General features: G+C 42.2%; 1 protein-coding gene across 2 annotated transcripts; it reads right to left on the bottom strand.

The window, feature by feature from the left end:
- Positions 1-1636: 1636 nt before the first annotated feature.
- IL7R (interleukin 7 receptor) lies at positions 1637-19357 on the bottom strand. 2 transcript variants are annotated; one of them, XM_074812910.1, is made up of 8 exons: positions 19226-19357; positions 13260-13398; positions 11766-11920; positions 9974-10128; positions 8738-8915; positions 7885-7975; positions 5876-5951; positions 1637-4490 (listed from the first exon to the last, which is right to left on the bottom strand). In XM_074812910.1, exons 1-8 carry the CDS (start codon positions 19323-19325, stop codon positions 3987-3989), a joined length of 1398 nt encoding a protein of 465 aa, XP_074669011.1. In that variant the 5' UTR covers positions 19326-19357; the 3' UTR covers positions 1637-3986. The 2 variants fall into 2 exon arrangements, with proteins under 2 accessions (XP_074669011.1, XP_074669012.1); XM_074812911.1 differs by having other exon boundaries at positions 13260-13516; positions 19226-19312.
- Positions 19358-26333: the final 6976 nt, after the last annotated feature.

Raw genomic sequence — 26333 nt, 5'->3', positions numbered from 1 at the left:
AGGGGCTGTGTTGTACCACGAGCACAGAAGAGGCAGTGGAGCCTGATGGGTATGTGTGGAGAGAGGAGCAGGCAGCTCCAAGCACGGCATCATAAAGCAGCTGCATAGAAACCAGGGTCAGCAAGCTCTTTTTGTGTGTGCAGCTGAGTATGAGCACAGGGGGCAGAAAGTGTAGAGGAAGAATGTAATGCTGAAGTAAAGAAGATATATGGAATATGTGAAAGCTGAGCTATATTCCTGTGTGGATGCTGAGTCAGATGGGAATTTGTCAACCGCTATGGGGGAAACTGTTCTGTAGAATAAGGAAACTACTCGGTCCTGACCTGGTGAAGTCATACATAGCCATGGCTGTATCTTCATATATATACTACATATCTAAAAGCTGGCCATGGACCAAAAGTGCCTGTGTTGCTTCTTGCTTTGGTGCATATATGGATTTCTGGTTTTTTGCAAAAGGAAGCTGAAAGTTTTTGTATCTGTATACACCCATCAAATTTATGTTGATGGCTATAAAATCGCATATGATGTTCAGTGATGCTAATACTAAGACTGCTCAAATATTAGTACTGCGCACCTGCAAAATAGTCGAGGACCAATTTTTCCAAAAGATTTAGCTCCTGCAGTTCATGCCAGACTGTCAAACCTGAAGGAAACTGCTAGTCTCTGCACGCTTCAGAACAGCCTAATCCCCAAACAGAGTTATCTTGGAGGAGCTTAGTGCTTGTGAAAGTTCAGCCTGACAGGACTTGACTGAACACCACTGTGATGACCTGATTGTTGTCATTGGCTTTGTAGCAGCTGCATATGGTTCAATGAAGAGTTTTTATGGCCATTTCTGGGAGCTAGGGTCCTTTAGAAACCTTAATACTAACCTTTAATCCCTTTTGATTTGACTGTGCTTGCTGCTGCTCTCCTGGAAAAATACCCTTCTGGATAGGCTTCATCATACGTCCAGGTGCATGCCTGGAATAAAGTAACCCCCATGTCTGGCATGAGTTAGCCTATATCCTCCACTAAGAAAAGCTACATTAGGTTTAACATAATTAACAAAAGGCTGCTTTGTTTTCCATCAGTTATATATTTGTCACCATTCATCAGTGTATTAACGAAGTACCATCTCTGAGGTCACAGCCTGTATGGGAATTTGCCTTGCTGTATGCATATGTATGCTATTGCAAGCCTGAGGGTTTTTCTGTTTTCTGATGCTTGTGGTGCAGATCCATGGCTGCCCACAGGGGCTTGGTCAAAGCTTCTTGCTCACCTAAGCAAGTACAATCCATCGGCAGGATCTTGACTTCACCAGCCTGATTTTCAGAGCTATTACCTCTCTGTTTTCTGGGTAACAGGGCTGGATTGCAATCTGAGTTAGGATGAACAAAGACATGCCCAGTCCAAAACATAGGTACCAGAGCTGTGGAGAGGCTTCCCTGGCTTACAGGGTGGTGGCAACGAAGGGAGGGTGAAGATTGCTGTTATCCTGCAGTGCTTTCAGGCCTCTGAGCTGTCTGGACTTATTTGGGATTTATCCTGGCAGAAGCTAGGTAAAGTCCATGGAGTTATCCTAATTTCAGTGAGGGCAGAGTAAGTCCTATCCCAATAGATGTATATTAGAAGACTGAATTAGAGCAGCATAAATAGGTCATGCAGATATCCATATCCTTTTAATACAGTAGAAATATTATAAAACCAAGGTTACATGTTATCTAATTAAATAAGATACTGAGATATAGAAAACAAAACAAATGTTTAAACATTAGCAGCTATGCAAAAATGAGTGCTACATAGGAAAAATATAACTATTTCAGTCATTAAAGTAAATAAAAATCAGATTCCTACTACTTTTCCCATATTAAAGAGCAAACATCAAGCTTCTACTACTTTTCCCATATTAAAGAGCAGTATACCTTTCTGGACAAAGAGAAAGACTATTACACATGGGTACCCTTCTGCTTAAATAGTTCAAATAGACATTTGTGATGTCACTTTTAATCCTTAAAAATGTCTGTATGAGTTCAAAACAAGCATGGCACATACTATATAGGATTTTTCTGATGCGCTTTTACTTCTTCCTTTACGCCCTGCTTGTCACTGTGTTACTGGAAGAGGATATCTTTCCAGCACAGTCTGTCTGCATCTACAATCACACTGTGCAAGTCAGCACAGTATGAGCACTACCAGCAGCATTTTAAAAAAGAAATACGAGCATTATAAAGCAAATGAATGTCCAGGACTTTCATCTTTTTGTACTGCATTAGTCAATGTTTCAGTTGGTAAGAAACAACAATAAAAAACATTCTGTAAAATGTCACTGGAATGCCTTGAGCCAAATCCTTGGCCCCGTTGCATGCAGGCATCATAAGGTTTGAGGGTTTCCCTGGTGTCGGGTGGAGGTGGAGAAAGTAGAGTCCTGTTTTGGGAGTGCTGTTTTTCTCCAGCAGGCTACATCAAATATAGAGACATCTCAGTGATTATTACCAGTCAGAACAAATTCAAGCAGCTCTGAGGATGAGAGAGGGCTCTTTTTACCCTTAGACTCCAGGAATGTGAATATGTTTCAGTAAAGGAGAATTTCAAGCAGCTAGAGAAACTGAGACTGCACAGTGAGGTGAACCCCAATCCCCGAGAGCAGCAAAACAGCTTGGATTTCCCATGGCCACACTGCTCGGCTGTCATGCAACCATGTGGCTATAGCAGCTTTATCTCCAAGCGTGTGCTCCACAATGTGCACCATCCCAGAGGGTCTGTGAAGTGTCTCAGCCTTCTCTGTGTGACAGCACGTGGGGAACCCCTTAGAGCTGGGCTCAGAGTCCAGAGAAAGGTGAAAGGGAAGGGACAGAATCTCTTCCTTCATCATAATGTAAAAAAAAAAAAAAAGCTATATCTAGGCAATTTTCAAGGTACTTTTAAAAAATATAAGTCTCTGATCACTGGCAGGATCCATGACTCTCCATCAATCTTCTTAGGTCAGATGTTGTATGAGAACATTGCCTGGTTAAATTCAAAGTATTCTCATGCAGCCACAGCCATTGGGAATAATACCAGTAAACAAACACAGTCCACTCAGCCCTTCTGTCCTGGAAAGACATGTTGCACTAATGCTTGCACAAGAGCTGCAGAGAAAGACAACATCTTGCATTTTACAGTTTATAGGAAGAGATGAGACTTTGTTTTTCATTGATTTTGTTTTGTTTTCCTAGCTAAACATTGATAGTACATGAAATATTTAAGATCTTTAACATATAGCACTAGCAGAAGTACCTGTGAATCCTAAAATTGTCTCTGGGACAGATCTTTACCAACAGCAAAAAGAAGTGGCATGTAGGCTTTTGCTTTGTTTCAATCTCTCTCTCTCTCTCAAAAAAGAAAAAATTAGTCTGAGGAAACATCTTCCTAAATTAGTCCATGTGCCCTTTTTCCTGGTGGCTCAGCAAACTCCCTTTGAGGTGATCGAGCTCTTGAATACCCAGGTGAATAATGCTGGATAGCAACTCTAATTTATTAGCATTTTGCAAACTCATGGGCTTTCACTGACTGCAGAGGAATTACTTTTGACCTACCACTGTTTGAAAGAGATTGGATTCTATGTAACTTGAATTTGTTGCTGTATTTCTTGCTTGGGCATTAATAAGAGCTTAACTCTGCAACCAAGAGGTTAACAGAAGAGTTCATTAACTTTTATGAGACATGCTGTGATCCTCACCTAGGATTGCAGTGTCATTGCTATGGATTAATCAGAGCTGAAGATAAAAGTCAAGTTGAATTAAATTTAATTTCTGCTGCAATGGAGATTGTTGCCAGCATACTGAGAGATGATGTGAGGCCACTTATCAATATGGGAGAACCCTCTTCCTTGCAGGTATGGTGTTGCACTGTGAACAGGGTATGTTGTGGAGGTGAGAACTCAGAGGATGCAGGAAAACAAAACAGAAAACTTCAATGTCCTGCCTGTGTTAGAGAAAAAATGTATGCTGTTATTCCTGTGAGATTTACTGAATTTTATAGAAGCTAGACATTGTGACATAGGCTTCCTCATTGTTTGGTGACCTCATTTCACTGGTAGGCACCATCTGGGATATGGTGTCACCATTTAGGGACTCTGGTCCAGGCTGGCCAGAGGGATCCAGGAGAGGAGCGGAGGAAAGGTTGAAACCATCATCACACAGGGGCACCCTGTTGCTGTGGCACACCTCATATGTGTTAGAACTGCAGTTTCCTTCGGTGACTGCAAATTGATTGGTGCCCAGGAGTCTGTGCAGGGCTTCAGCCGGCCAGATTCCTCCGTAAGTCACAGACAGGTTTAGGTTGCTTTTGTCTGTCATTGCAAGGTTCATCTTCAGGTCTGATCCACTCCTAAATTTTTCTGTAAGGTTCGTCTCTAGAGCAGTTGATGGCTGCAGAAAATTTTCCAGTTCAGCTTTTGCTCGAATGCCATCCACTTTATGGATATGAACATAACCAAAACTCTCTGGGTTAAAGCTTATATCAAAATTCTGCATGGCAAAGAAACAGCATGGTCAGTTAACAGTGGGTATTAGCTGAAGAGAAAAGGTACTTTGATAACTCATTTGATATTAGAAAGGTATTTATTATTTCTTTAACTCTGAAAGTAAACCTTAGCAGACTGAACAATTGGTTAGCAGAGAATAAATTATCACGTTGTTAAAAATCCTTTGCCATGTTAGTCTGAACCTATTCAGTGGCTTCCTGCAGACAGTGCCACTGGAGAGCATTTTATGTGCTACACAATGTGGTGGGAGCTGGTGTTTCAGAGACTTTTCTGAGACACGCATCTATTGCATGCCTGCTATTTTGCAGGAATGAGTGTAACAACCCAGGCGGTTCCTTTCAGTTTTACCTTCCTAATTTAGCAGTGAGGGAAGTAAAAGATTGCCATGACTTCCTGAAACATTAGGAATCCTTGAACTGGGGAGCATGTGGGATGGTAGAGTCATCTTAGACCTCTTATTAAATTAAGAACATGCTAATAATGTATCAACTGGAGAGAACAGCACTGATGAGTTTTTTAGTGAAAAAATACACTAGACACATAGTTAAGGCAACGGGTTAATCCCACACCTTACAGTTTGTAACATTATCCATCTGGCTTTTATCTGGCAGAACAGATCTTATACTGTATGGTGTATGAGCAATTCTGCTGGCTGTGTAAGGGTACATGGGCATCACCAGTGATATTTGCAAAGGGTCCCCGTCCAGCCCCACGATCACAGTTTCATAGAATCACTGAAGCAGCTTTGTTGGAAAGGACCTCTGGAGTCCAACTGGTTCAACCTTCTGCCAGAGGCAGGACCTGGATTGGGTTATCCAGAGCCCTATCAAGCCAAGCCTTGAACATTTCCAGCAATGGAGAACCTAACTCTTCTCTAGGAAACCTACATTGTTTTTATTGTTGTCATGGAGAACGACTTTTTTCTTATATCCGGATGAAGTTTGCCCTGAAGAAACATGTGCCTGTTGCCTCTGGTCCTGTCACCATGCAGCCTTGCGGCAAGAGCACCTCCACCATCTGTCTACCTACACTTTAGGTATTGGAAGGCTGTGATTGGTAGTCCCCACCCCAAGCTTCCTCTTTCCTGTAAACTAATTCAGTTCCTTCAATCTTTCTTCATATATCAAATTCTCCAGCCCTCTGTAGTTACAGTGCACAGGTCAAAGATCAGGCACTAGTTTAATTATCTGTTATTTCCATACCCCTGACTAGCATCTGCCTGGGCAAATGTGGGCTCTCTTCAGAGAAATTTAGAAGTAATTTCTGAAGGATGTCCCAGTTCATGCAGCAAATGCACGTACTGTCTCTCATAAGTGTTTTCTTCCGAATAGTCTATATGCAGGTGAAAACAACAGTGGAAGTACATACATTTTTTGGCTTCTTACATAGTTGCTCCAGTGTTTTTTTATGATCAGGAAGGTTTGGCCATACAGCAGGCTTGATCCTGAAAAGAGAAACAGTAGACAAAAAGTAGACAAAAACAGCAGTAAAAGAGGGACATGTCAAGATGTCAGAGGTTCATACTGTACCCTTTGTGCTAATTCTCACAAAGCCTTAGGGCTGGCTTGCATTACCCAGAATAATCAGAGAAGTCTCAGAATAGAACAAAGACAGGAGAAGAGGCGTTATAAAGGTCACTGAGTAGTCATTGTTCTTTTGAGTGCACAAATTGTCACAGCTTAAAGGAAGACACTTCACCAAGTACTTGAAAAGCAACAAATCATGCTGGCAAAGACCTCATTTGCATCTAGCTGTGTTAACGGGGTTTTGCATGCTGAAACCAATTTTTGCAAGTGAAAAAAGATGCTGTGGTTAAAGTGCAAATTTGCTGATATTTGGTTCTGCATGTTTATATAAGTTAAAAAAACTGCATATTGTTCTACTCCTTGGCCAGCTATCTGTGTTTCAGATATCTGTATTGTGGCCTTGTTCCACAGGTCTCATTTTTACTGCCTAAATTAACAAAGTTCTTGTTTTGTGCTGCTAGAAACACTCAGCTATGATGCATCTAGAGAATATTGCCTGACTGATATTCAATGTTGCAGTGATATAAATATAGCTATAGATGTATATAAATATATATTCTATTTTATATGTGTGTCTGTACATGTGGATATATATACATACATATATAAATCCCTCTTCTTTTTAAAAAGGAAGTCTCTGGGTTCAGAAAGTCTCACCATCTAAAAGCCTGTTTTTCAGCAGTTTTACATAAATAGAGCTACCAAAATTAGAGAACTACAGGTGCTCAACAACAGTAAAAAGAAAGAGCTAGAAATCTCAAGCTACATCTATACTTGCAAATAAAACAGCACCAGGGAGCATTCCCTGGCAGATAACTCCAGTGTATAAAATTATTAATTATTAAAATTATTCCTGGCATGGTTTGACTGGGGCCAACCAGCACATTTCCAGCAATCCCTGTGTGTAATTCAGGAGTTAGTACAGCTCAGGTGTTAACCCCAAAACGCAGCTTGCATGCAGCTACCTCTCTGGATGTCAGTAGAGCTGGATGTCATGGACAGGCTGCTCTAAATTTCACTGAACAGCCCAAGGTTTTCTGCCTTGGGAAAGGTTCATCTCATATGGTTAAACTTGGGACTTTTTCACTTCAGAATCTGGTTGCACCAGATTATCTACATATCTGTCCAATTTCTTAAATTTGTCAACTATCTTCTATACAAGCATATATAGCCACATATTTAAAATATATATTTACAGCTATCTATCTACTGCTGTGTAGTCAATATATGAAAAAAAAACCCAATGCAGACAAAAGACTGCCTGTGTAATGAGTGTATCTCCAGTCCCACTTCTGCCGTGACTGCTTTGGTGGGGGATGTAGAGCCTGTTTTTGCCACGTGGCTGGCTGGAGGGTGGGCTGGTGACTGACACTGTCAAGCCCTTGTTGCAGAGCTCTGCCCTGCTGCTTCTTAAGGCGCTGCAGAGCAAACACTCTGCTGACTCAGACTATGAAAGGGAAAGAGGCAGTCTCCTTGGTATACCATTTCCACACCTCTTGAGACTTCACTAAAACCCACAGGTGGCTTTCTTTTCTGCATCTTGCTTGAAGTTTTTGAGTCAAATTTTCCTCCAGTAAGACACCAACTCTGTGTTTCATGGTGACTTCAGCTCCCCAAAGGTGTTGGTGTTTCAAGCCCAAGACTGAAGTCTGCTCAAAGTGGCAGGTCATCTTCTGCCTGCCAACACCCTCTCTTATTCTGCCCGCTTCTACTCTTTGTCTGCCTTTGGCTTGAGATAGAGGTCCAGAGATGGAAGGAGAATGGTTCACAAGTATAACAGGGAAAGCAATAAGAATGTCAGAACAGGATTGGCTTCCAACACCTTTTCTGATACAAAGAGACTTAGATTACCTGTTTTCCCAAAAAGTTATGACCAGGACAATCATGACAATGGACAGCATGAATCCCAGGATGGAGAGTATTACCACAACCATGCTGTTATCTAAAGAAAAACAAAGAAGATCAGCCAATGCATGTAGATGTCTCACTGTTAAGCCACTGTAACAGTAATGTCTCTTCAGACAATAAATTAGGAATTAATGCCAAGCATTGCACTTGCCTATCATTGGACTGGTGCAGTGGTGCATTTCCTCTGCATCCCTGAAGGAGGAAAGAGGTAGGCTGCCAGAGCATCAACACTTGGCTGAGCTCCAAGCATGCATAAAACAGCACTGAAGTGACATGTAATGTTGAGGTGCCCCTGGGGACTGAAGGGACCCAAAGGACCAGAAAGGTTATTCATGTTTGCAAGTGCAATAATAGGATTTTTTCCCGTATTGTATTTGTGACTGAAGTGCCATGTTCGCACACAGAAGCAGGGCACTGAAATGAGTCATGTTTTACCACCCTATGTGCCCTACCTAAATTGCTCAATGCAAGCTGTTCCTTGTCCCTGCACACCAGCAGAGAGCAAGTCAGTCTTCACCTCCCTTTGCACCCCACACATGCCTTACAGCATCTGATCTTATCATCCCTGAGTGAGATTTAACTTCATATGGAGACTCAGGCCCAGACCAGAGTGATACAGCCACTTTCTGAGTCATCTCCTCTGGGGTGCCTGATGCCTGTGAGGGCTGACTTTCCTGTGGCCGTGGGCTCTTCCCTCCCCATGCTCTCATCACCACTGCCACCAGGGCTGGCCAGCTAGCCAAGGACCCCTAGCTCTGCTCTCTTCCAGGTGGACCAAAGTGATTTCTGCCCTTACAGCTCTCTGCGGAGTGCTGCTCCCTTGCAGTCCTGAAGCTCTTGGAAGTGCTCCATTCACTCCACATGCCCTTAAAATAATCTCCATTGGGCTTTGAACGTACTTTCACCTCATACGATGCATCATTTTCGAGGTTTTTTCCCAGTAATTTTATCTGAAGGTATGGTGTCTCTATTGCCTAAACACACACAAAAAAATCCAATTATTTTTCTATAAAACAGGACAAGTGTCTTTGAGTTTCAGCAAAATATGTGTGATCAGGTGCATCCCTGCAGTACTGTGTTGTTCGCTGTGTGGTTATTATACTGGTGGTCATCATGACATCAGTCTAGTTTAACAGACAGGTAGTCCAGACAGTATCAAGAACAGAGACTAATGCCAGGTAAAAGCTGTTTGGAAAACAGCTATAAGTATTAACTGTGCTTTGCTACTGTTGACAGTGCAGTGGGAAGTGTATGCTTCTCTGGGAAGGTTCAGAAGGGAGAGTGGAAAGGATACATTTGTGTGGCATAAAATGACAACTTCTGAAAGAGCAGCTGCAGGAAAGAAGCTGAAATCCCACAGTGCAGCTCTTTATTTCAATGTATTTTGTTGCCTGAATCCTTTTCTTTCTCTAGTTACAGTTCTCCTGGGTTCCCTCTGTAAAAAGCAGGTATAGTCCATGGTTTCAAACATCCCCCATCTGGACTAGTGTTTGCACGGCTGATCGTGTGACAGGGGACACAGAGGTCCCAGCAGCTGGGCAGTCCAAACCAGATTCAGTTCACAGGCAGCGGCAGCCCAAAACATGGTCCAAGAGCGGGAGAGCTGCAGGGCTACACCCAAAGCCTGGAGAGGCTCAGGGAAAAAGGGACACAAAGAAACTGTTGTGAATACGAAAGGGTCATACGATTTACTGACTGATAAGCACAGAAAATAAGAGCAAAACCACCATAGCAAAGAGCAAGCCACTCAGACACTTCGGATGGTTCATTATGTTATGTCTTCTCTTCCCACTGCAAAGCCCAAAAGAATGAAACTTCGTTAGCCCAGAGAAGTGTCTAACAGACATAGATGCTGTTGGTCTGGAATTGTTTTGACTGATGAAATTTCCAAATGCCAAATATTACATCTTTCCAAATTTTCAGCTGGAGAATTGTAGAAATGCAGATTTGAGGGGTTTTACATGATACCGGTATTTCTGATAATGTTTAATTTCAGAAATTAATGAAAACTCACTAATATATCATCACTTACCTTCCAAGTACCTCCTTCTTTCTGATAAGCTATTTGGTGTATTAATTTGTCCTTTAAGTATTTCTTCCATGAATGTGGTGTGCTATAATGAATAAGATATTCATTTGCCTCCTTTTGGTATGTGATGTTTATATCAAATGGTACTTCAGGCTTAACTGAAAATGATAACAAACCAGGATATAACAGGAATAGAATAATATTACTACAAAATAAACAGGTTTTGAAAAGTAAAAAAAAAAATTCCACTTCAAGTTACATCCCCTGCATGGTGACCTATCTTGGGCAAGGGCTAGCCTGATTTGGGCCAGCCTCATGCTGAGCCCCAGTTCATCCTTACATCTTGGTCCTGAGAGTGGCTTGGTTTTGACCTGCTGAAGCAGCAGTGTGACCAGCAGAGATGGCGCTTCCTGGGGATGTGACATTTAGTCTTGGAAAGCAATTCCTGAGCATGTCCATCCCTGCAGTAGCACTGCTTGAAGACCTAAAATTCAGTCCCTCTAACCAGTGCTCTGAGATGGAGACCCCATGGCAAAACCCATTCCTGCTCTGGGAGGAAGGCACTGGGGAGAAATCCCAGTACAGCTACAGTTGCTGGTAGCCATCAGGGTGGTGGGACAGAGGAAGGGATAAAGTATGATACTGTTAGTTATAGCAGAGGGACCTGTGGTTCCAGGCCTTTTTACGAACCCACGGCTGACCTGGTCTGCAGGAGACTGTGTCAGATGACCATCTGTAGATGTACATCATGTCCAAAATTCAGCCCTTGGGACTCTCCCCAAGCTGTGCCTGAGCTGGATGTCTGCAGGGACCTGTGTCTATGCCATTGAGGCTTCTTGAATGAGTCATGTAAAGTGCATCAGTTCTCACGGGAACAGAGAACCCACACCTCCCTCCTCTCAGGAAAATGCATATAGCCAGAAAACATGCACACTCTTGCAACCCCCAAATACTTAATTCATCCCTGCAGAAACCACAGTTTCTAGAAGAGAGACCACCAGAGATAGTCCAGGCTGGCCCATAAACTGAGAGGTAGTGTAAGATTATTACAAAACTATTGGACTGAGGCAGGTATGTTTTGTAAGAGAGGGATGCTGCAGCACCTATTGCCAAAGAAAGGCAAAGCAAGGTGGTACCAGAGCAGAACAGAGCTGCTCTACACAGGCGTCTCTGCAGCCTTTGAATGAGACCAGCTCCTAAGAGGGACAAGTCCTAAGTAACCCCTCTTCCCCTCAGTTCCTTATTTCTTCACTCAGGCAGGTCCCCAACATGGCTTTGACAAACCCATTCATGGGATCTCAGTGTCCCTTCTGTGCTGCAGGATGCCTCAGCACCTCGTTCAGACAACAGGCTCCACCAAGAAGCAAGGTGTGAAAAAGTGAGATCTTGCAATCTTGCTGTCCCTGTGCTACTGAGCTCACACTAGACTAGATGGTCAGTCCTGACACTGTGCAATCCCTAGTAAGAGATGAACAAAATGCTCCTGCTTGACAGTTCATCATCAACAGCTGCTTCGCCCATGTGCATGACTTGGTATATACCAGGGTCTGGGCAGAGTGTTGCAATAAACCAGAATTCAGCTGCACATTTTGAATGGAGATTAACCATGTTTGGCTTTGAAGCAAGTGAAACACCACATTCTGTCAACACCCCAATCTAGACTACGTGTGCCCTGCCAGGACACTCTTTTATACTGCCTCTATTTCACCAAGACTGACACTTCGGCATTGCACTGGGGTATTTTTTTCGCCAGTAATCCCTATATATTATAAATATCAAAAATGTTGTGTCTTACCAATGTCAGTTACAACCAGACTCCTACAGACCCTTCTCTTTGTCTCAGAATCCATGCAAATATCTTTATTTGAGAGTATATCAGTGAATTGTAAGAAATAGGCATCTTCCTGTTTCTCCATATTGAAACACACGTAATTGCCATCTTCCTTGGTACTGTTGATGAAAGTGACACGACATTAATTTCTTCTTGGTCATACTATAACATAGTAAGGGATGAATCCTTGTTGCTCATTTCACATTAAATGAAATGAAACTCCATGTGAAATAAAAAAAAATGCCATGCAAATAAGGAGTTTAAAAGGTTGATAGTGTTTTTCCTCATGGTCTTTGGACACAGTAATCAAGTGGTGAGAATCACAGTAAGAGTCCTGGAGCTCTCCAAGAAAAAAATGCAATTATTAAATTGTAGATGTATGTGTTAGAAACCTTTGTATCTTTAAAAATGTTCTTACTGCTGCCACCTTTAAACACAGGCCAATAGATCTGGATGTTCACTGAAGATTAAGAGAAATGTTTTATTGACTGAAGTGGTAGCAAATACAGGGTCAACAGTCAGCCAGGACATGAAGGAGTCATACAGCACATTTTCAGAGGTGGAAATATATCTGTTTGTTTCTCCACCTGTGTGACTCCTGTGTTTGAGAACTGTCATAAAATTTCAGTCAAAATCCAGAATAAATCCCATGAAAATAGAAAAATCCTAATAAACTAGGTGGAAAAATTTAAGTAGTGATTAGAATAACAAGATTAAAAAAAATCCACTTTTGCTGGCTGCTGCGAAACTTTCAGTTTCAGTAAAAACAGGCAAAGGGAAAAGCGGAAGTATGCTAAAGACACAAAATCTGAGCTTCTTCAACTAAGTGTATCAGTTAATAAAAATGTGGAAAAGAATTCCAAGGCCTTGATGAGAAGTGGAGATGACCAATGTGTTTGGTAACTGTTGGGTTTTTGTATACTCATTCTAATGTGGTGTTTGCATGTCTGTGTATGCAAAGACAATTGCTTAATTTTTGTCTTGATCTAGATAAAGGCATTTTCCCTGCAGTGGAAAATCATCCTTCTTGCCAAAGAATTTTCTGTGGAAAGGATCTGCCTCTTCAAAAAGATTTTTACTTTTCACTTAATAAAAGCTATGTTTGGAGTCTTTTTAAATATCATTTAATTTAAAGGAAAAATTATCTCAGTTCATGCTGGGCTACCATCTGTAATTACAGGTGTTTCAGAACAACAGAGGCAAGATCAGGACTATTTGAGATGTTATAATGCCCTTTACAGACTCTTCCAGCTGATATTTTTTCTTATTAGGGAGTTATGTTTCATTTCAGTAAATTCTTCTTTGCTCAATGTAGTATTCAAACTTGGTAAAACACTGTGAAGCAGAATTTTGTCTAGCTATGTAGCTCCTGTTTCCCAGCATATGGCAACATGACTCACTGGTACTTAGCATTTCTCTTCCCAGAAGTTTACTAAAGGATGGGCTGACAGCACTTACCACAGGGCCAGGGTATAGTTAGTGTTGTGAGGAGGCAGCTCAGTAAAATTGCAGGTCAGGCTGCTGTAGGAATCCTTAAATTCCAGCTGGCTGAAGCAGTCAATGTCAAAGTTGTCTGGTTCATCATCTACAAAAGTCCCTAAGGAGAGATCCGTAGGATGTTACTGAAGCAAACCCGAGTGTATTTGATTTGCAGCTCCATTGTACAGGAGGTTGTTTCCTTACATGGTTGCCTCAAAGGAAGAGGATCAACCCACCTGTTTTGTAAGAAGCAAAGAAAGCTTGTTCAAAATGAAATTAAAAACCACGTGCACCTTTCAAGGTCTCTATGTCTGAATGCCAGTGAAGCCCACCCACTTACCACACATGAAGGTACATTCTGCATCATCAGTCTGTGAACTATAAAAACACATAGTGTCGCAGGTGGTTTGGCCAGATGAGACCCCCTATGTCTGTTCTTTTCTATTAATCATGGACAAAGAGTGTTGCTGATGTCAACCTGGAAATCTCTGCGAAAAAGTCCCAGTGTCAAGTGCAAACCAGAGAAAATGTATTGTCCGCTCTGCAGATTAATTCCTCCTAAATTTGAGCCAGGGACAGGGGAATTCTCATTTTAAAAGTTACAGATAAACTTTACACCAAGATAAAGCAGGACCTACTCCATCTGAAAATCATCTCAAAACTTTCTCAAACAGGTCTTTCTACTAGAAACCACAAAATGCTGCTATCCTTGGGCATGAGGACCAGAGCAAGACATGTTCATGATGCCTATTGAAAAGCAGAATATTCAAGTCAAGGTCCAAAACACTCTTGAAAATAAATGGAACAGAAACATGCACTGGGGAATATACTCCACACAGTTACTGCCAGAGGTGTCCGGGTCTGCTGCTCAAGGCTAACATCTGCTCAAGAGCAAGGGCTAGATTCAACAGGAGTTATTTGTATAGGAATTTCAGCTCAGGGCAGCCTGAAAGTACGTCAAACACCTTGTATCTCCGAAGCGTCAGACCCACAGTTGAGAATGCATGCTTGGCAGTTGCTATTGCTGCACCTGCATCAAGACCAGCCATGTTGCAGACAGATGAGAGTGCCCAAGCAGCATCCTCCTGCTCCTGCTCTACCCCTGCCTGTGCTGTGAAGGTCTGGCCTGTCACCAGGTTCCTGAGAAGACTGGAAAATTATATGGGTGGTTTTAGGAAAGCAAGAGTATTTTGGTGTCATGAGGCAATTAAGCCCCATTTTGATTGTACTGCAAAATTTTCTGAAATGTCACAAATTTGGGCTCAGGAGGGAAAGCTCAGACTTTCTGCCACAATGCGTGGCTTCCTGCAAATTTGCTTCGATGACTAATAAAACAACCACGATTTGAGTAAAAGCGTATGTCTCAAGTCCTACACTTGGCAGGTATGAGGTCAGTGAAGCAAAAACTGATGTTTCTGAGAGGCGTCCTCACCAGTGGAAACTGTCAGTTCAGCCTCATTTCATGAAATCTCACCCACTGTAGCCAAGCAGACACAGAAAAGGGTTATTGCCATGACCCCTTGAGTGGATCCTCAGGGCAGGAATGCCTCTATCTTCTTTTGCAGGTGGTTAGGGGTAGCTGTAATGATACATAACCCTCTTTTCCGTATCCAGGGACTATTCCTGATCCCCTGCTTGGTCCTCTCCTACTCACTCCTCAGCTGTACCCTTGACATGCAAGACAGCTGCCACAGTAAGACCTTGGCTGCTCCAGGAACATCAGTGACTCACACTCACAAACAGTGTGGGGAAATGTCCATGGAAACATTTCCAATAGAAAATCCTCCCAGAGAAAATGATGGTCATCTTTGCTGTCACCCAGGTGAATTGGATTACTGAGGGGTAACCAGCTACTTAGATACTGTGATTCATAGTCCTGCTGGTGATGTCCTATGATCCCTGGACAATCCTGCCAGAGGACAGGGAGACCCAGACCTTGTCTGGCATGGAACATATCTGAAGATGCAAAATGGTCATGGTTTGACAGCAGGGAGAAAGCAGGGGAGAGTATTTTTATTGCTTTAAAATGTAATTAAAAAGCATCACCCCACAGGGTCACTATCAGCAGTGCTTCCTCCTGACCTTGGAGTTGAGGTGTATCTGGAGTCAGGTTTTGAGTAAGAGAAGAAATTCAGAAGTCAGTCAGGAAGGCAAAGAAAAATGCAAAAGCAGTGTGGGCAGGGGTTAGGAATGAGGCTGCTGCCACCAGCACCCATGGTGGGTAGCAGGAGGGACTGGAGTATCTGATGCTGCACTAATCCAGAACCCAGAGATAGATCTATCCCCCAAGATAAGATTTAGTGGCCATTTGCCACCATGGGCAACCAGTGCTAAGAAGAAATTACTGGTCTTCCCTTCTCACCACAGCTCTGAGGGGGTCTGTCCCAAGAGGACCTCAGGTCTCCCTGAAGGACAACAAAAAAAAAATGTTTCACAGAAAGAGTGGTTAGACCGTGGAATAGGCTGCCCAGGGAGGTGATGGAGTCACCATCCTTGGATGTGTTTAAGGGTCGCTTAGATGAGATGCTGGGGGATATGGTGTAGGGGAGAATTTTGTAGAGTAGGGCTGATGGTTGGACTCGATGATCCCAAGGGTCTTTTCCAACCTGAATGATTCTGGGATTCTATGAAATGCAGTGTCTTCCACCAGCGCTGATGCTTTGAGGGGATAACATGTTCAGTACAGACACAGATGAAGCAGGTGCTTTACAAAGCTGCTCTATTTGACCATCACATTCAAGAGAGACACAGAGATCAGTGCAACTTTAGAACAAGTCTTGCAGCAGTTTCACACAGGTGAGAGTCTTGACCAACACAGTCCTGATCCATCTGTGCAGACATACACGTACAGAAATGTATACTATATAAAGATACATATTCATGGGTAAAAGTGTGTGCATATATATATATATATATTCAAAATTCAGGGGATAACAAGTAAGTTGAAATGAATCTACATAAAATGGAAGCCCCCCCATATTTTATATAGATAGCTACACCCAAAGCTCACATGATCAAATATGTCAAATTTTATGTCTCTCTGACTTTACTTGCGACTACCAGGAGACTGGTTTATTTACATTCATAGCTACCTCAAGACAACTTTAAAACTTATGAATTAGGATGACTGATCTTACTTTATATAAGAGAGAGAGGCTGCTCAGTCTGCTCTGTATATGCAAAGTACATATACCAGACTTTGCATAAACAGACAAAACTGATAATCATCGTATTAATAAATGGCATATCTGAAAAAATCTTTCAGCTGTCTGCTACTGCTTTGCTGACAAGTAACAGATATTTTATTAATTATCTATCAGGTTGAACTGCAAAATGACAAGAAAGAAAAAGGTTTTATCTTTTAGCTCAAACAGCCATTTAATATTCAATAAGTGTAGTGTACATTTGGTGCCTCCTGGAAGAAAGGTTGATTTCACCTCTTTGACACTGAACTTTCACATTGTGATTACATGGTTCCTTATGCATGGAAATAATATGCTAATCATAGAATATATGATAATTAAATCTCATCAATGGTATTCAGTAAGCAATTTAAAGCGCTTTTCTGGTATGGCTCCTCTATGGACTGACAGCAATTTTTTTGTCTGACATAACTTACACTTCTTCCCGAAACCTCAGAACTACCATGTACAAATGTGTTTGCTACGTAAATGGTTTTGATGACTCCAACATGACTCACACAGCTAAGGACTCTTTACACAATGAAAAGTTTACAAGATTATCATTTTTTCCTTGAGAAGCTCAGACCAGGAAGAGCCCTGGCTCTGCTGAAAACAAGGCAGGGTTTGAGATGGGGTGATTCTAGCGGGAGAAAAACAGCTATGGCAGGTCCTTCCTATTGTCTCAGGTTTGGACTACACCCAGCAGGATGGTTCAGATCACAGCAGGAATCTCAGGAGCCTTTACCAAGAGAGGAGAGTTAGCAGAGACAATGGACATGCTTTAGCTTTAAACTCTGAAGCCACTGGGATTAACAACAGCATGTGAAACTAAAGGAACTGCTAAGCACCTGCAGGATCAGTGACCGAATTTCCAGTGTCAATGAAGTGACTGTCTCCATGGCCAGAGTAATGCAAAATCTCTAGTGCTGATCTGGTTCAGGCAGAACTCATTTTAATCACAACAGTTTTGATGTGGGTTGCACAAACCATACAAGTCTGGGTTAGGAGGACGATTGAAAACAGCTGTCCTGCCCATGAGACCCTGCAGCCTGCTGCCTCCTGCTGCCCCTGCCCGTACCCTTCTGTGCCTCATGATTGCCCCTTCTTAGCTCTGCTTGTAGCTCTCTTAGGGATTTTGGGGATCTCCATAAACTCTCTCAGGCTGGGGGACAGCTCTTGGAAGACAGTCTGCTGCTCAGAAAAGAGGAGGAGATTGAAGGCAAGTGCTGCAATGATCTTTTCCCTCCTCTGCCCATAAGAAGGGTGAGCTCATGTGGCACTCTGCCAGAGGCAGGGTGAGTTGGAAAGGCAAAGACTGAAAGCCAAGCATCTATCACAGGTGATTTTACCCTGGATTGTTTAATTTGTTGGCCAAACCCAGGAAACTCATGAAGAAATCATGAAAGCTGCTAATTGCTCAGTGAGGATTATCTGAATCTGTTTGTCTTTAAGTCTAAACAAATTATAGTTTACTGGAAGTTAATGATGAAACAAAGAAAGGTCCGGTCATATCTGCTTCTGGGAAGCCCTTAAGATTTCAGTGACACCAGTGATAAATCACTAGCATTGACCATTCACCACTGTAGCTGCTTGCCAAAGCTGAATCTAAACAATGTATAAATAAAAGGCAAATTGAAAAACCAAGGTTGTTAGATGCAGTTCTGAGCCACTCCCTGTTTTCTTCTAACTAAAATCTTATCATGCATATTCTATCTATGTATATATGTATATATGTGTACATACATATGTATGTTATAATATATGGCACACAGGGGAAAACGAGATTCCCTGTCAGATAGCGTAGGAACACAGCCATTATCTTCCTAAAAACCAAAAACTCTTTTGCTCCCAAACAATGGAGCCCTAAAACTACCATTAACTGAGTAGCTCATGTCCTTCAGGCACAATGCAACAAGCTCTGTTACTGATGTTGGTTTAGTATTAGAAAAGTAAGAGTTTAACAAATCTGTGACTGAATCTGTAAATCCAATTTCTCATATTCCTTTTGACAGAGAGGACAGTAGTCTGAAGCAGTGGTTTTATTGCTGTTCTTTATGTTTTGATTTATGATTTTGATGCTGCTAAATAATTTTCACTTGTCCAAATGAGATAATGAAATCTGCAGTAAGCCTAAATGTTAAATTGTTGAATTAATTTATAATTATTTGCTGAGTAAGGGATGAATGCTTTTAGTGATGGGCTGTGAGAACACCCTGGCTGAGTTGCTGCTTCAGTCGTATTACAAGGGAGACTGGGACTATCCCACAGATATACCTGATACAATTACTTAAAGAAAAAGAGAAAAAGCTTGGCTTTTGAAATGGAACAGTTTGGACCAGGTTTGAGGTACATCAAAACATTTTCTTTGGAGAAAACTGCCCAGAACAAGAGAAGCCAGAACATCACCCCTCTCTGATGGCAGCTCAGAGTGACCATGGACTGCAGAAGAGTGAAGCAGTTCCTCACTCCCAGGCATAACTCCTCATGGACACTAGCTACAAGAGAGGATTAACAGGTCTGATCTTGCATGCCCTCTGCATACAGCTACAGTCTCCTTCATTTCATATGAATTTGGACATTACGAGGACAGCAGACTTGGGAATTAAATTAAAGCTCCAGATCTGCCTCAGGTACTGGCACTAAAAGAAAGAGACTGGAGGCTAAAACACTAAGTCATTTAACCCAGCAGTTGCATTTTGGAGCACTTAACTCAGGTTTTTCAAGATCATACATGAGTGGAAAGATGAAGATGAAATGACTCACCATCACCATCTGCTGAGGTGCAACCACTTTCCCCAAAAGTGGTGCGAAGAAACAAGACGAAAATGCTCAGTACTGTACTCATCTGTGTCATCTTGAGCATGCTGCATGTGTGCAGTACGTGTGTGTGTGAAACTCGCGCTCGCTTACTTTATACTAGACGCAGAACAAACCCATTGCCTGATAAAGAGACCGCAGGCAAGGGGAAATGTAAACATGCCGACAAGGATGACTAGTGGCAGAGAGCAGGAAGCCAGCATGAAGATATTAACAGAGCTTTTACTTTGAAACATGCTACCCACTTCAAAACTAAGGACCTTTTAGATCAGGCTTATTGACTCATTAGGACAAATCTGGTCAAGTTCAGTGCACTGAGACCATGTTTCATGGACGGTGCTCCTGGCTTGGCTAGTGGGATTTTTGATGCTGATTTCCCTGAGAGCATGGTTTAGTTCTCTTACCCACTTTCCTCTCAATGGATGTACACAGGTCCAAGGGAAAAAATCTTCCAGCTGTGAAACACTAAGTGTGATTGCTGTTATTTATTCTTTAAGAGTTGGCATCAAAAGGAGTGTGGCTAGCAGGTCAACAGAGGTGATTCTCCCCCTCTGCTCTGGTGAGACCTCATCTGGAGTACTCTATTGAGCTCTGGAGTCCTCAGCACAGGAAAGAAATGGATCTGTTGGATCAAGTCCAGAGGAGGCTACAAAAATGATCAGAGGGATGGAACACCTCTCCTATGAGCAGAGGCTGAGAGAATTGGGGCTGTTCAGCCTGGAGAAGAGAAGGCTCCAGGGAGACCTTATTGTGGCACTTGTAAGAAAGATGAAGAGAGACATTCTACCAGGGCCTGCAGTGACAGGGCAAGGCGCAACAGTTTTAAACTGAAAGAGGGTAGATTTAGATTGGTCACAGGAAAGAAATTTTTTTTATGAGAGTGGTGAAACCGTGGAACAGGTTGCCCAGAGAAATTGGGGATGCCCCATCACTGGAAGTGTTCAAGGACAGGTTGGATGGAGCTTTGAGCAACCTGATCTAGTGAAAAATGTTCCTGTGCACAGCAGGGTGGGTTGGACTAAATGATCTTCAAAGGTCCCTTCCAACCCAAACCATTCTGTGATTCTGTGAAGTCCCACATAAGGCAATGCTGACCCAGAAAAGCTGTGATTTAAAAGACTAATCCTGCAAAACCTAGCTCTTGAGAACAAAGTCGTACATTTGACATTTTTTCAGTCTTTGGACAAAGTAGAGACAGAAAGCGGAAGATAAAGAGGTGTTAAATATTTCCTTTGCACACTTTCTGTGGCTGTATACACCAACGCATGCTAGAGTGTAATGCAGGGCCATGTACACGGCTGACTGATGTGGCTAGGTACAAGTGAGCTGAAGACCTGAAAGAGAAGAGCAAGCTCTGGCACAGTCCCGGCTGCACCAAAAAAGCTTTATGTCAGAGGCGTAAAGGAAACTGAAGGCAAAGTTGGTAACAATGCCCAAGCGAACAGAAAAACGATGACACTATAATAAGGAGACTCAATATGGAAGCCACAGCAGCTTTTTCATGTGCAAGAAAATAATTTAAACCACTCACCAAAATGAAGAATACTCAGCACTCATGTCTAGAGAAGTGTCCTTCTCATCAGGACATCAGGGACTGTCCTCCAGTGCCACTTGCTGCCCTGACAGGGGCAGTGTGTAGCCAAGGGGGTGTTTCTGAGCTTCCCTGCCCTGTTTTAGTGGGAAGAAATGGCCCCTGTTCCATGACAGTTTAGAGAGGCTGCCCAGTAGATGGACATCTCCCATACCTGTGTCAAGTCTCTCCTTCTGGTAGGACCCCGAGACTCCCCATCAAAGTGTTCCCTGAAAGTGCACTAAGCCTAGGTAGATACAAAAAAATGGGTTTGGATCCATTGGTCAATATGTAGGTAGTTACAGTGTATACTCCTATGTCAGAACTTTTTGTGCTTCATTTCCATCTACCCAGCAGAGAATGTGATTTATCTCATCCTAACATAGGCATTGAAAAGATGAAATCTAAACAAGATGAAATCTAAATACATTTATTTCTCTCCATTGAATTCAAAAAGATTCCAAGGCAAGTCAGGGGGTAGATTTCTGCTTGTCAGACCTCTACAATACCTCCCACCCAAAAACAGGAGGGCGACCTGTCAGGCCACAGCGACCACCCATACACACAAAGCAGAGCAGGAGCTGGACATGGCAGCAGGGTCAAGGAGTCACGAAGAGGGCAGCACTGTGGCCTGACTGACCCTCACTCAAAAGCTTGACTTCACTTACAGAATTATTGGGGTCACTGCCCCATTCACATGATATCCCTTCAAGAAATACCCTCTTTCAGAGGTCTGAGCCACCTGCTGAGACTTTAGTCCTCATGTCCTCATGTAGTTAGTCCTCATGTCTCCCTCCTGAGTTTCCTATGCTTGACCCAAGCTCATTGAAGCCAAACTTGAATCAATGAGATTGGGTCCTGGTGACTTCACATCCCTAAGGCCTAGACCTGCTTTGTTTTAAAAAAGTTTATTTAAGGATTTCAGCACCTGGTTTAATAATATTCAATATCATATTATTCTAGAAACCCTCAGGGTAATTTCTATCTCATTTTCAGCCAGAAATATCAATAAAGGAGGGCTCTCCTGTGCAAACTGATCACTATCTGGAAATGACACCTTCTCACTTTAAATTTGTCTTGTTTATAATTGAGTGGGCTATCACTTTGATCTTTTTTTTTTCTTTTTTCCTGTTTCAGCTGAAGCAAACTAAAAGAAAAAGACTTTTCAGACATAATATTTTGGTTGAACCTGAACAATCTTATTATCAGAGCTGTGCTGTTCAGGGGATTTCCATGTTGTCATAGCTGCATCTTGTCTGGGTGGGGGAACGATGTGAAGAAAAAAAACTTTTATAGAAAAAACCCTGAACCAAAAGTATATTTTATTTTACTTCTGGGTCTCTGCTTCAAAAATTGTTTGATTTCTAAGACATATTTGAGTCCATCAGTCTCACCTTGTTGTCTTCTTTTAACACCCTAGAGATAGGAAATCAAATTTGCAAGAGACTACTTTTTAGGACAGATGAAGTGTTAGTACCCAGGAGAGGCTAAAAGAAAACTCGATTTCATTTTATTTGGAATAAATTTACACTGCTTCTGCCTCAGTCAGGGTTCCACAAAAAAACAAAAAAAAACCAAACAAAAAAAACAACCCACAAAAAAGCCTCACTTTAAACAGGTAAGAGTTTTGAAGGTCCAGCAAAAATGTACCTGTACTTCATTGGTCTGCCAGACCTCTTCACGTCCCAACACTCTGCTTTGGAGCTTCTGAGTCACCCTAAACCCTCTTACATTTTTGGACATTAATAAAGTCCATACATTTTCCCCAGTGATAGGGCTGACTGGGGAAAGCAATTTTTTCAGTGCCCTATGGCTCACAAGTGTGTGCCATCAATGAAGTGTTATCAGCTCCTCAGCACTTCCTGCTGACAAATCCACATGATCCAGTGCCTTCTTGGATTATGTTGCAGCTATTGAAAATGACTAACCAAGCAAGTCATCTACAAGTTAACGTTTCTCTTTGTTTCTTATAGTGTTTGTTCACTTGTTATTTATTCTCCTGAGGACCCAAAAGTCTGTTTTGATTCTGTTTTGGCTCCAAAAAATGCAAAAGGCTCTGTACATATGCTAGATTTAAATCTGCTATCAGTACCTGCTTAGAAAGATGAAGTTAGTAGATCACATCCTTCTACCAGCTACATGCTTCAAACATTCCAGTTCAGGGACATCCCAGAACATCTGTGTGATTTGAGTGAAGTGGGTCCTCCAGACACATCCCAGTGTGCAGCACTGGCGACAGGCCATGTAGACACTGAATGTTGGAGGTTACAAGCATCCTTGTGTTTGAGGAGCTCAGTTGGTGTGTCCTGGACAGATACCCATGGACAAACCCATGGCCCAGCTTGGGACTGGGAGGGAACTTTTGATCAGATTTGGCAGGAGCTGTTGGGCTTCTTGGCCTTCTCTATGGTATGGAGTTCCTCTGTTCCTTGGCCTATTAATAAATTATCTCATTATATCACAGAATGAGGGTGTTGGTCCCTTTGTCCGACCTAACCTGACCTGCTCTGCACTGCTCCTCAAAGAAGTGGGGAGCTTGAGGAGAGGATGGCACAATTTCCCTGCCCTTCTATGGGCCATGGGTGCTGATTCAAGATGGCTTTTTAACACCTGTTTAGGTCCACCCTCCTTCAGTACAACACTTAATTTGTGCATAACTTTAACGTGTTTCTGAATCTCATTAAACTAAAATTTCAAGAAAAAATACCCTAAACACACTTTAAAAAAATCTGCCATAGGATATTTCTTTAGATTATTGCCAGAAAGACAAACTGGGAGATTCATGCAGCTCTGAAAGAGAATTTCTGAAATTCAATAAACACTTGAAATTGAGATGTTAATAACCATAGTTCTAAGTTACAGATTGGTGCCTAAGTCTAAAAAATGTTGTTATTTCAAGGTTATTATAACTTTTTATTGTTGTTGTTAGCAAAGATTTTGGTAAAGTTAAGGCAAGTAATAAACCAGTACCTCATTAGAACATGTATTACATATATATACTCAAACAGACTTCGTACTTAGATTTTTAGGTTTTTAACCAGATATGCCATGAAAGTAGAAATCTTCCAGACAACTTCACCTGTGAGGAGGAGGACTTCTACATAAAAAAAGGAATCAGAATCTTCTTTTTTGTTGCTTCTTGGCATTTCTCACTCTGACCTGGTTTGAAAACATATCTTCTCCCTGGTGGAGACATCTCTTGACAGGTCCTCAGCTGAAGGACTTCATGTAAGCCTCAGGCTGCTCTAAGAAGTGTTTTGCTGGTCCAAAAGCAGGAGCATGTGGGAGTCATACTGCTTAAGGCAACATTGCCACTGACAACGTAACTTGAAGCCTTGAGTGAAGAGAAAGAGAGCACACAAGAGTAGCCACTGCTGTTACTCAGCTAAGAAACTAGGTCTGGTTGGAGATACTCTGGAAGATATTGTGCTTCCCTCATTAGCAAATCCCATTGGTCTGCAGAGTATGAGAGCAATGCAGGGTGGAAGACGTATAGTTCCTCACCACATTGTCCTGAAGAAAGGAGCAATGTGTACCAGAGAGCAGAAATTTTTGACTGTTTCTTTGAACTGCCTTTGTCTTTGAGGTTTTGTCACTTAAAATTATTGCTTTGAACTTCCTCTCCCAGGACTCATAAATTGGCACCATATTAACAAGGAGACCTGTTTTACTGAGGGAAGAATATAGAAAAGTTAGAAAAACATTGATGGGTAAAGCAAGAGAGCCTGGTGTGCACTTTGGTCAGGCATTCAAATATTATGAGATCAGACTTCAAAACTGTAGGACAGGCTAAAAAAAAAGGTGATTTTTTTTTTTCCCAAGTAACAAATTTAGCAACAGCAATAGCAAGAACAGTCATATTAATTCTTCTGGGCATCTTTTATTTGCTTGCTAGTTTCTAAGTCTTTACTGTGCTTATTTTCAGTTATTCCCTACAACAACCCGAGTTAAAGTATAGTTAAAGAAATGAAAGCTAACATTGTCTTCATGGCTTTTTTAGGTCTTAAAGAAACATATAGACTACTGCAAGACATATTAATCATTTATGAGATCTAGCAGGAGATCACTGCCCCATTCACCTGCCATAAGACTACCGTACTTACTCAGTACATTTTTCAGGCACAGTGCTGGCCATAGCCCTGCTATTTTGGTGGCAATGAAGCATTTTGTGAATGAATTTTAATTCTGCAAAATACTCCAATCTGACCCTTGCAACTTTTAAATTAAATATGTTTGAATTTGAATTATTTTTAATGAATTTTGTTTGAGAATTTCCTTTAGTTTAAAAATTTTAATTACTAAAAACTGATTTGGTTTCAACTGAATACATCTGTCCACAACGGTTGTGGTTGCTTTATGGATATTTAATATTTAGCCATAATGTTCCTGCATACAGACCCCATTCCAGAAATAAAAGCCAAGGGGATGTAGGAGGCTCCATTACAATGTATGACTAGTTCATGACACAGACCTGGACTCTTTTGTAAGCCCCAGATGAAAAGTGAGTGTAGACCTCAGCAAACAGGACAAAGAGGAGCGAACAGAGGGAACATGACTACATGTCACTGTAAAATGGAACAGAGAGACAGAAACCATCTTGAGGGGGTTGAGGCTGGTGGCATGTGTAAAAGAGCATGAGGAACCTGAAATAACATTTGCAATATTTATGTTTGATGTGTTCTGGGTGTGGGGCTTCACCACCACCAGGTAAGTGGGAAGGAGAGAGGGAGGGATGGGGTGCACCCAGGCAGTGCCTGTGTGAGGGTGGCAGCTTCCCCTTTCTTCTCCCCTTCCCTCCTACTCGGGCAGGCACAGGATTCACATCTGCCTAGGCACAGTGCAGTATGCAAGTACTGCCAGTACTTTTGGTAATAGCTGCTGCAGTTATGAAGATGGACAAAAGCAGAAGCTGAAACCTCAGGGAAAAACAATGGTCTTGAGCACAGGTGGTGTGGCAAAGCCAGAGTGCCTGTGGCCCCAAGGGAGCTGCAGTAAGGTAGGATGGGAAGGACCATGGTTGCTGAGCTGAATGCCCTGTGTGGGGTTGATGTTGCCAATGTTTACCCCCTCGTGCCATTCCCATGGGTTTTGTGCTGCAGCCCTTGACTGCCGACCCCATGGTGGCTGTGTCCTCACCCCTGCACTTAGACAGGGATGAGCCCTCAGGAGAGGCAGGTCCTCCAGACATGGGCTTTTAGGAGGATAATGGGTTTCTAAACCAAGGTTTGTGCTGTTTAGATGGATGCAAAGTGGACTTGGGTGCCAGCCTGGGTGGATCAGGCTGCTGAAGGCAACCTTGACTATAGGTTCCCTTTACTTCTCCTTGCACATCTCAGCACATATCAGTCTGCCAGTGGCTTGATAAACATCACTGAGAAGCCAGCAACAGACATACCAACTGTTAGCCGTAGGGATAACAGAATTTACTGTTTAAAATTAGCGTGGCTGAATGTAGCTTCATCAGTAAGGCTGAATTCATTAAAA

The sequence above is a fragment of the Strix aluco genome, chromosome Z, assembly GCF_031877795.1.
Source record: "Strix aluco isolate bStrAlu1 chromosome Z, bStrAlu1.hap1, whole genome shotgun sequence".
NCBI lineage: Eukaryota > Metazoa > Chordata > Aves > Strigiformes > Strigidae > Strix > Strix aluco.
The sequence above is the reverse complement of the archived record's forward strand: the minus strand, read 5'-3'. Positions and strand labels throughout refer to the sequence as shown.

What these genes read in the sequence shown, in the direction of transcription:
- IL7R (XM_074812910.1), bottom strand. Translation starts at nt 19,325, where the DNA reads ATGCTCAAGATGACACAGATGAGTACAGTACTGAGCATTTTCGTCTTG. An exon ending in AACTATACCCTGGCCCTGTG is followed by an intron (nt 11,921 to 13,259) that starts GTAAGTGCTGTC and finishes TTTCATCAACAG; the next exon opens with TACCAAGGAAGATGGCAATT. An exon ending in ATAACTTTTTGGGAAAACAG is followed by an intron (nt 5,952 to 7,884) that starts GTAATCTAAGTC and finishes TTCTCTTTTCAG; the next exon opens with GATCAAGCCTGCTGTATGGC.